Raw genomic sequence first — 10,857 nt, 5'->3', positions numbered from 1 at the left:
GTGCGTGAACATAAATACATATATGTATGTATGTAATCTTGTAAGCTATTATTACACTCTGAAATTGGCGTAAAAAAAGTTTATGCGGAACAAAAGTTACTTAACTCTCGATTTCCCATAGTAAAGCCCATTATAAGCGTAGCTTCAGCTCGTGTCTACATCCATATGTATGTATGTGTGCATGTTTGTGTGTGCTGTGTTTCATGCGTGTGTTAAATAAGCTCAGAGACTTAAATAGCTGTTCCAGGGTATCTTCTAGCTGGGCACTCCCCGCCAGAGCAAGTTTATTGGTGTTAATTTATAGCCTTTTGCAGGCAAATATGACATAAGCTCGATGTTCTTCTAAAAAAGTTTGTGGCTTCATTTATCATCGATATCTTTAGAAGGGGCAATCAGATATGTTAACAAATAATATATTTATTAATATATGCTATAGAGTTTTGTTTTGTTTTTTTGTTTCTAAGAATAGAGTTCTCGGTCAATACAAACTGAAATTCTTAACAGATCACGCTTGGTTTTTACAATGCTGTGCGCAAGTTCTTTCGGTTCTGGAAATACGCATGCAGTGCGTTTGCTCAGAGAGAGAGAGGGGGAGAGAGAGAGAGAGCGAGAGAGAGAGAGAGAGAGAACGGGTTTATTGCTTTCGTCTGTCGAGCGGTAATAATTCAGCTGACTGGGTATTCACCATTGCATAATGGCTTTATCTGGGAATTAGCTACAAAATGTATCTGACATCTAATGGCAGAAAGCACTACGATCGGCCCTAACTACAGCGAATCGCACAACTGTTAGACACTTAGCTCTCAATCGAATGTTCTGGATTAGTATAAATAAATGTCTATAACCCTATTTGATATTGATCAAAGGTAATTTTATTTGGTAGAGCCTGTAAATATTCGAATTTTGTATTATAGATTTTATTCTTTATTTTATTCTTGAATACATTGAAATTCTTGAATAAATATGCCTAAAAATATGCATAAAATAAATGTTGAATACCCTGTAAACATAGGACTATTGAATTGTAACTGTAACTGTAATACTGTATACCCAATAAATATAAATTTTGGATATCTTGGAAACAAAGAAACTCGATGTTTTTATACCCAGTAATACTTAATACATCTAATATAATTTATAGCATGCATCGAGAAATAAATGTTAGCTATACGAATGTTAAATTTGAACGTGAAATTAAAGATTAAACAAAAAAACAAAAAACATGAAAATGATTAATTGCTGCTTGAATATATTGCATACCCTGAAATATTACCTTTGAATATAAATTTAAAATTGTGTATGGTATACCCTGTAAAAGTAATTCACATAGGGAGTTTTATATATTAAAAACAAAATGTTATATACCCTGTAAGCATAAGAATACATAATACAAATATGAATTATTCTTTATGTATACCCTGTAAACACAAGATACTTTGGTTTTTGATTTAAATTTCAAATAACATACAGATTTTTTAGTCGTGTGTATACCTAACTTGCGTACAGGATATCTCATAGTCAGGCAAGAGTTTTCTACGACTTTAAAATAAGTTTTCATTAAAGTAAATGTAATAAGTGAAAATAATAAAATTATAAAAACTCGGGATGTTTTGTAGTCGATCATGTTCTAGCAATAAATGTAAGCTATAGTTCTACATAAGACTGTATAAGTCGATATATGTAAGTATACATTTATTATTTATTTAGTGCAATACAACCGAACTGAGCATAGGGTATCTAATAGTCGATCATGTGAGTAAAAGACGCCAAGTTACTCTGTCTGCTGAGTATTGCCTAAGCTTCACTTAGACTAAGGGGTATTCATGAGTCCATGCTCATGTATGTATGTACATATATGCCAGTTCCCATATAATTAAGGGGTATTCATCAGCGAACACACTTAAATGGGAAGATGCGTCAATTGTCGCTTTGCTTTCACTTCCCCTCACTTTCCATAATCCTAAAAACAGGTGGTTGTAGCTTAAATGCTCTCCCCTTCACTCTCTCTTCCTTTCACACTTTCTCTCCATCTCACTCTCTCTGTCTTTTCTCTCGCTCTCGTGGGGGGGAACTGAGATCACATTGAGGGCGCTGTAGGGACCCACCAAACTCTACCTAATTGTACCTAACTGATGTATGATAATGAAGATGATAATGACGATGATAATGATGGCAATGACAATGATATGGGGTATGATATGGCACAGCTTTGCTCATGTACCTAAAGCATTTTAGTTGCTGCGACTGCTGTCGCACTCCACCTGTGTACCTACATATGTGTGTGTACCTACCTGTCTACCCTGTGTGTACCTGTGTACCTACCTACACGATTGTTTGTAGCGTCGCTGCTGGCTGATGGGTTCTTAAAGCGCTCGAAGCTCGACGCCGCCTCAGTTCTAGCCGTGGCATTCGCGGCATCACAACTCAACCTCAACAATTGCAAACAAAATTTAGCGTGACTCGGCCTTTGGTACGACTTTTTCTCTATTGCCATCTCTCTCCCTCTCCACCCCCCTCTCGCTCTCGTTCTCGTTCGCGCTCTCGCTCGAATGCAGCCGCTAGTTAAAAAGCCCATTTAAACAATTTTATTAACTCTGGCGCGGCGCTGGTGGTAATTGCATTAAATTTTATATTTATATATATATATATTTTTGCTTTTCGTTTTGTTTTGAATTCTCGCTTAATTAAATGTTCAGCAGTGCGTTAACAAATTATAAATATATATAATAACGATTGTAAACAAAATTAACAATTAACAATTATCAAAACAAGAATTCGTTCGGCCGGCAAACGCGAATTTCGCCTTGCAACATGGAATTAAAGACAATGCCGCACAATGGGGCCAATGGCAGCCCCCAACACAACAACAACAGTAACAACAACAACAGCAACGACAACAACAAGACAGACGTGAGTACAAGAACAAGTTCCAGCATCAGTTCCGATTCCCTTATCTATATAGAATGTATTTAGATTAGTTGCAATTATTCACAATCCCTATATTTGGAAGAACTAGTTCCAGTTCCAGTTCCAGTTCTAGTTCCATTTCAGTTTGCATTTTCGATCGCATTTCAATCAGTTTAAAGCCTAGTGCATACCTATGTGATTACTAGCTAAAGTATATATATTTTAAAATTATTAGAGCTAGTTCCAGTGCCAGATCCAGTTCCCATTCCACTTGTCCATAGATGGAGTTTACAAAACTAAAGCTCACTTGTAGATGTTTAAGATTCTATGCAATAGTTGTATATTTGAAGAGTACCGGAACTAGTTCCAGTTCCAGTTCCGGTTCCACCTGCTTCACACAAGACATTTTGCAGCTTAAGCTCAGGTTCATAAGCCTTTAAAATATATTGTATATTTTTCAGAGCACAAAAACCGGTTCCGGTTCCAATTTGAGTACCATATCTCCTGTCTCTATATATCATCTCCATTCGAGTACTGTATTAATTGATCTCACTTCAAGTGCTTAATTTTGTTGTGTACTTTGGCATTTGGGTATTTATAACATTTATTATTATCAGATGAATCAATTTCAATTTCCGTACCGGTTCCGATTGTTGTTTGAGATGTCTGCTTGACTGCATTCCAATTGCGTTAAACTGGAGGAGTACATGAGCTTCTGAGAGCTTTCAAAATATTGATTAAGAGCAGAAGTGGCAATTCCAGTTCCAGTTCCAGTTCTAGTTCCAGTTCCGACTCCAGTTCCAGTTCCACTAGCCTTATAGATACATTTTTAATTTGTTTTTAAGGTACTTTAAAGCAATTGAGTATTATGAGCAGTATAAGAACTAGTTCCAAATCTAGTTCCAGCTCCAATATCACTTTTTAATTAGCTTCAAGTCAAGTGCTAAAGTTTTCAAGTACTCTTAAGTGGCTGATTAGTGCCGGTAGTACCGAGCGTGAAGAGAGAGAGACGCAGTCTAGGGGAAAGTTTTGGAGTACCCGGCAGAAGAGCACTAGAAATAGTCGTAGACTGTCTTCAAATTTTAGATTTCAGATTGCCATAGACAATCTGACTTTATATAGCATCATTTAATCATTAAGGCCGACAAAGCAGCTAGAGCCATAAACCAAAACAAACTTATCTAATATGCCAATCCAAAACAAAGCTCATCAGTCATAAAATGGGAAAATAATGCAACTCAGCCTGGAAGGGGATTATGTAAATTATAAATATCTACTATAGTGGAAGTGAGCAAAAAATGCAAGACCTCCCTCTCGCTCTCTTTAACCCTCTCTCTCTCTCTCTCTCTCTCTCTCTCTCTCTCTGTTTACCTTTGACAGCTTCATGGTGTTTCCCTAACTTATTATGGAACTCGCTCAAACAACTGTAAACTTGTCTCTGTAAATGTTCAGATGCAATTTGTCATACATTTATTATGTGTATATTAGATAATTTCTCATTTGTAAATTAAAGACTTTAAGAGGTGTTTAACATTCTCTTTAGTCACCTCGGTTGCTAGCTGGGCTGAGCTCATCGTGTTTATAGAGTTTACTGGAATAAGGAGAATAAGGGAGAGGATCTATATAATTGTGCATTTTGCTTGTCATTTGTTGTCAGCTGATATATCAGCTAATAGATCTTGTGCTCATGATGAAGCAGTCAATGGAAGCTCAACTGATATTAAATGCAGATCATATATAAGATTTTTTCAGATCACTATTGATCACTGAGAATTCGAGATTAGTATAATGTTCGCACATTGTTGATCATTGTAGATTATTATAGATCAGTGCACAACATTAAAATTATGCATTGTAGATCATTTTAGTACATTGGTGATCATTGTAGATCATTGTATATCATTGTAGATCATTATATCATGGATCAGTGTTGAATATTGTAGATCATTATAAATACTTGCTGATCATTGGTCATCATTGTAGATCATTATAGAACATTGTAGATAATTTTAGATCATTGTATATCATTATAGATTAGTTTAGATCATTATACATCAGTGTAGAACATTATAATTTTGCATTGTAGATCATTATAGTACATTGCTGATCATTGTAGATCATTGTAGATCTTTGTGGATCATTGTAGATTATTTTAGATCATTGTAGATCATTATACATCAGTGTAGAGCATTACAATTCATCATTGTAGATTCTTTTATATAAGTGCTGATCAATGTTCATGATTGTAGATCCTTGTCGTTAATTTTAGATAATCACTTCTTATTCCTCTAGATCACCCTTAATCCTTGTAGGTTGTACATATCCTTTTGATTATTGTAGATTATTAGAAATCATTGTGTTGATCTTAGTAAATCATTATTGAATTTTGTGGATCATCGTTGATCATCATCATAAATTATCATTATTGATCAATGTTGCTCATACTAGATCATCTATCATTGTTGATTATTGTAGATTATCCTTGATCACAGTAGACCAGTTTAGACATTGCTCATTTAAGTAGATCATTATTGAAAGCTTTTGATTAGTGCTGATCATTGTAGATCATCTCTTACCATTGTTAATCATCTTTGATCACCCTCGAGCAGCGTTGATCATCGCACATTTGTCTAGCTCATCCCCGATCATTGATAGCTTCGCTCGATCTTCAGCTCAATCCAAGAGTTTCGTCGCATCAACTATTACATCTATCAAATGAGTCCTTTCCTATTTAACTAGATCGTTCAGAAGATATCTCTTTTGATCGCCTAGCTCTTGCACATCTCTTTTAAAATCCAAACATTTTAATCAAAATCCTCCATTGAATTTACTTCCTTATTATTATTGAAGATCTTCAGTCTTTTGCTGGTAAAAATTTCGAGTGTATACGACTTGTAAACAGTTGTAAAAGCAAGACGATTTCTTTCCCAGCTCTTTGCTGATAATTAAGATATATAAATACAGGCATACACACATATTATATCTGCAATATTTCGTCAGACATTGTTTTGATGGAACAAACGGGCCGCAAGGTATTTGAACTACAGTTCAAGCGAAAGACGTAAAATGAAAATAAAAATTCCATAACGTATTTTGCTAGCTCATATTTATATGCTTTATCGGTACTCTTGCACCCTTCTCTGCGATCCACAAATGTGGCAAATCTATCTGATGATATTTGCTCAGACTTTCAGGCAAGCTGTGCAAACACCGATAATTATAGTAAGGCCTTATTGGGGGCCCTCCCCACTGATAGCTATACTATAGACGACTAACTTGACTCAGTGCGACTTAGAACTTATTTCCGCTTCTTCTTCTTCTTCGTCTATATTTCTTGGATTGATTCATCAACTGGTTTTTCGTTGGTTAAATGCACTAATAAAAAATGTGCTAAATATTATCAATAGTCATCGCTATTCGCGTTTAGGGCTATTCCCGATTGCGTTTTGCATACCGTATACCCTGTAGTAAAACCTAATGTCAATGGGGTATATTGGCAAAAGTGTGAATTTTGATATTTGAGTGAAAGTTCATGCATCTCATGACTTTTCTAATATATAGTTATATATGGATACATATATATTTATCGATAAATATTGATAGTTCGCAACTGGAGGCATTTAGCGTTGATCTTAGACAGACTCTAATAAATTGATTTCGTTTATTTATATGCGACGCAAGTCAGGTAATCTATAAAGAATGTAGTTCTCATCTCTTGTCTTGTTGTGTCCAGGGTAACTGCCAGTCGCGCAGACCCACCCAGCTGGGGCTAACTGGTTTTTTACTAGCGTCAGAGCTTGTTTCACATTTAGCTTTCCTAACAATTTGCTATTATACTTATGACATGCATGTCTCTCCATCTCCCTCCCTTATTTATATACACATACATACATATGTATGTATGTAGATCTAGAAACAATTCTAAACGATGTGACTGCAAATGCAGTTGCTTAATTGTTTTGGCTTTTGTCACAGTTCTGTGAAAAGTTTTCGCATTGTAAAAGTTTTTTTCTTTCTAATTGTGTGCTCTGAGTCCATCAAAACGGGGGATTCGTGGGCTCTATTAAATTGCTCATCGAGTTGTGGGGCATGTCATAGAGTATATATATTATAATCGATCCAGCCTCTCATCGTAGATAATCTTTGGGCAATTTTGTTTCACTCAGGCAACCGATTAAAAAACTAATCAAGCTGTAGTTATAAGGCGAGAAATCTCGCTAGTTTAATTCCGAGTTTACTAAATACAGTTTTTATCTTTAAAGTTTAAACTTATTAGCGAGAGTGAAACGAGTATATTGGTTTTCTGCAATGTTCTGCTTGCTGTCCGTCGACGATATTGAAGCTAGAGACTTGACATTTGGCACACATACTCGGTTATACTCTCGAATTATAGAGTGTCATGATTCATGTCTCACACCACCCACTAGGGGCGTGACAACTTGGAAAATGCCTTTTCCTGTATCTCAGAAACAATGACAATAGCAGAGTTACGAAGTTGAATTTTGTAATACCTATCGACAGCTCATATTAGGGGCGTGGCAAGGCGGCATAAACTATATTTTCAACAGCTCTAATTCAAGAAACTGAAAATTTGACGACTAAATTACTGTTGACAGCTTGTAGGGATTTTAATAAATATAATCTATATATTTTTAGGGCTCTTAATGAGTATGCTGCAGTCGGTAATGCCCTTTTTTGCTTTCAAATTAGGAATTTTGCATAATAATTTTTTTTTTTAGAAAATCAAGTAAATGACAATTTAATGGGAAATATTGTATAAGAGATATATTTATAAGAGATTTAGCTATTTGAAAAAACAAAAATGAAAATGAAAATTTCATTAAAATTAGTTAAATCATACAAAATTTATGAAACGTGTGGCTAAGTCACGCGTTGGCCATTCTCTCTGCATGTGCACACACACACACACACACACACACACACCCACACACAATCAAATGCGGACATTCACTTTTGTATGCTATAAATAGAAGAGAGCTTGCAATTGAATTGTGCTTCAATTGTTAGCCGTTAACTTAATTGTGCATTTGTCTGCCGCGGTTCAAGTTCAAGGGTGGCGTAGTGGTAGAGAGGCTGGCGGCGTAATCATTCTGACGCCGGCTCAAGCCTCGTTGCTGACGGCTTAATTTGCTTTCAATCTATGTGTGCAATATTTTTATAATTATTTATTTACTTTTTTTTCTTCTTTTTGGCGGTGTCCATCATTGAATTAAAAAACCCCCAACTTAGTTGTCACGTGCTCATTAAAATTGATATCTTATCGCTGCCATAAATCAAAGTTCGCTCCAATCAATCAGTCTGCGATCTGTTCCGTGTGCGCGGCTCAGCTTCAATCAAAGCATTTCTCCGTAGCGAGCTGTAAAAGCTGACTGACTAACTATATTGGGGCCCATAGTCATAATCTCTAATCACAAAGTGCACCGTACAGTATTTGGGCTTTAACTATCGGATATGACTCGCATTTATAGCAACTCAATGCGGCTATAGCCGTAATATATCATTGAAGGCTATCCACGTGCTGCATACGTAAATGGAATCAGAAGACCCTATATGTTTTTTGTCAAATAGTTTATCATCCTTCAGCGATATTGGAGTTGATAGGGGCATTGAGATAATATGAAAACTTTTTAGGATCTATCTTCAAATAAAACAAAACAAATACAAAAGTTATCGTAATTCTGTGTCAGAAAAACCAATATACTTTGCTTTCGTTTTCTGCACGAGTATCAGCTATCTTATGATCTAGTAGTATAACAATCATAAAATTTGAAGTAAATCAAAGTTAGATAAAGGCTAGAGTAAATTTTATGAATGCTATAAAGCCCAGAACTAGAGTAGAATTTATGGGGCTAATTATGTTCGCACACTTAAAAGAGTATATACATATATATTTCACGGAATAACTATCTGTCCTTGCTGCATGGCCTTTACACTATATATCTATATATACCCATTGGATTCGCGGTAAATCATAAAAATTAATGCGGACAATGAACAAGTATTATGAAGTCGGTACCAGCCTCCACTCATTAATCTATTTTGGTACATCGTATAATACAATGGATGTGCCCGTTATCTTACGAATTCCACGTTGATTGTCAACCGGATTGTTGCGAATTTTTTTTTCGAGAATTCTTGCCGAATTTGTTTTTTATTGTTGTTTCATTTTTCAAGTCGTGTGACCAAATATTTGTGCTTGTGTCTCTGAGAATTATGTGCAAACATCAACATGGCATTAAATAAATCAAATATCAACTCTAGATGCGATAACATTGAGCGAACTGAAATTCCAGACCATCAAACTAGATAGTACAACAGACGACGATGATCTGATACGAGAGGCATTTGCATGGCTAAGCGATAGAGATGCCTAGGTAATCTATTAAGTAAGATGTGATATGAAGAATCTAAGAGAAAGGGAGAGCGAGACAGACAGAGAGAGAGAGGGAGAGAGAGAGAGTTATGTTAGAAACTGTTGTAATAAATCAATATGTAGAGAGATAAACTTTCAATATATGCTATCTGTATCTCTTCTTAGAACAATGAGAAGGAGGCACAAAAAAAGGATGAGGGCCGCACAAATTGGTCCAATGGCATAGAGTTCCTTATGTCCTGTATATCCGTATCTGTGGGCCTGGGCAATGTCTGGCGTTTTCCCTTTACCGCCTACGAGAATGGAGGAGGTGCATTCCTTATACCATATATCATCGTGCTGTTCCTGATCGGTGAGTAAGACAATCAGAATTGTAATAATAATTAAATATTTCTTTCCATACAATACTAATATAAAGATTATAATATTAATCAGGCAAACCCATGTACTATCTGGAGATGATAATTGGCCAGTTCACGAGCCAGGGAACGGTCAAGATCTGGTCCATTTGCCCATCGTTTGTGGGCGTCGGCTATGGCCAGGCCTTTGCCACAATCTGCATCATTACGTATTACTCATCGCTGTTGGCCCTGACGCTCTACTATCTGTTCGTGTCGTTTCAATCGGAGTTGCCTTGGTCCTACTGCAGGGACGAATGGGCCAACTGCGTCAACTCCATACCGACCGAGTTTGTGGAGACGGCCTTGGGGAATACCAGCACGGCATTGGCTCAGCAGGCGAACATCTTGTCGAACACTACCAAACTGCAGAGCAGCTCTGAGCTGTACTTTCTGTAAGTAGAATAGAAATCGGAGTTGAAGAGTCCGAGTATATTTGTTTTATGATCCTCCATCCGTCTTTTGTGGCGTCTGTTAATACACTCTTTCGTTTCCAGTAACGTTGTCATCAAGGAAAAGTCGGATATATCAGACGGCATCGGTATACCCGATTGGAAGCTGACCATTGCATTGTTTGTCTCGTGGGTCGTCATATTTCTGGTGATAATGCGCGGCGTTAAGAGCTCCGGCAAGGCGGCCTATTTCCTGGCCCTGTTCCCCTACGTAGTGCTCTTCGCCCTGCTGGGCCGAGCCGTCACCTTGGAGGGCGCTGTCGACGGCATCATCTTCTTCCTGCAGCCCCAATGGGGCGAACTCTTGAACCCCATCGTCTGGAAGGAGGCTGTCGTCCAGTGCTTCTTCTCGCTGGCCGTCGGCTGTGGCCCCATCATCATGTTCGCCTCCTACAATCGCTTCGATCATGCCATATACAGGTGAGTGTGCAGCTCGCATATACCTATATGATAAATATATATAATAATATAATATAACGAAGCTCCGTCAAACTATATGAATCGAATTTTATCCATAAAAGTTCTGATGCTGCCTCTAGTTTTCCCAATTCTCCTTCTATAACTCCTTATTACTTACTTATTTTTGGACAGGCATACATTAACCGTAATCTTGTCAATACGATGTTTATCAAGCTCTACCTATTCAAACCCATCGAATTACTGAATATATTTAATCTATTATTGTCTTCTATGTATATTTTTTACA

At 36.8% G+C, this 10,857-nt stretch overlaps 1 protein-coding gene across 3 annotated transcripts in view; it reads left to right on the top strand.

Moving 5' to 3' along the window:
- Positions 1 to 2,384: 2,384 nt before the first annotated feature.
- NAAT1 (Nutrient Amino Acid Transporter 1) overlaps positions 2,385 to 10,857 on the top strand; it is a 60,024-nt gene continuing 51,551 nt past the window's right edge. For 2 of the 3 annotated variants that reach the window (XM_089263202.1, XM_030387424.2), the window contains exons 1-4: positions 2,385 to 2,910; positions 9,467 to 9,653; positions 9,737 to 10,094; positions 10,197 to 10,571. In XM_089263202.1, the coding sequence (XP_089119328.1) occupies positions 2,812 to 2,910; positions 9,467 to 9,653; positions 9,737 to 10,094; positions 10,197 to 10,571 (1,019 nt within the window). In that variant the 5' untranslated portion in view covers positions 2,385 to 2,811. The remainder of the gene's footprint in view (positions 2,911 to 9,466; positions 9,654 to 9,736; positions 10,095 to 10,196; positions 10,572 to 10,857) is intronic. The other variant, XM_089263203.1, reaches the window with a different exon arrangement.

Source organism: Drosophila navojoa, chromosome X (genome assembly GCF_054131105.1).
Source record: "Drosophila navojoa isolate 15081-1374.11 chromosome X, UAZ_NAV_1.0, whole genome shotgun sequence".
NCBI lineage: Eukaryota > Metazoa > Arthropoda > Insecta > Diptera > Drosophilidae > Drosophila > Drosophila navojoa.
This window is presented reverse-complemented; position numbering and strand designations above follow the sequence as displayed.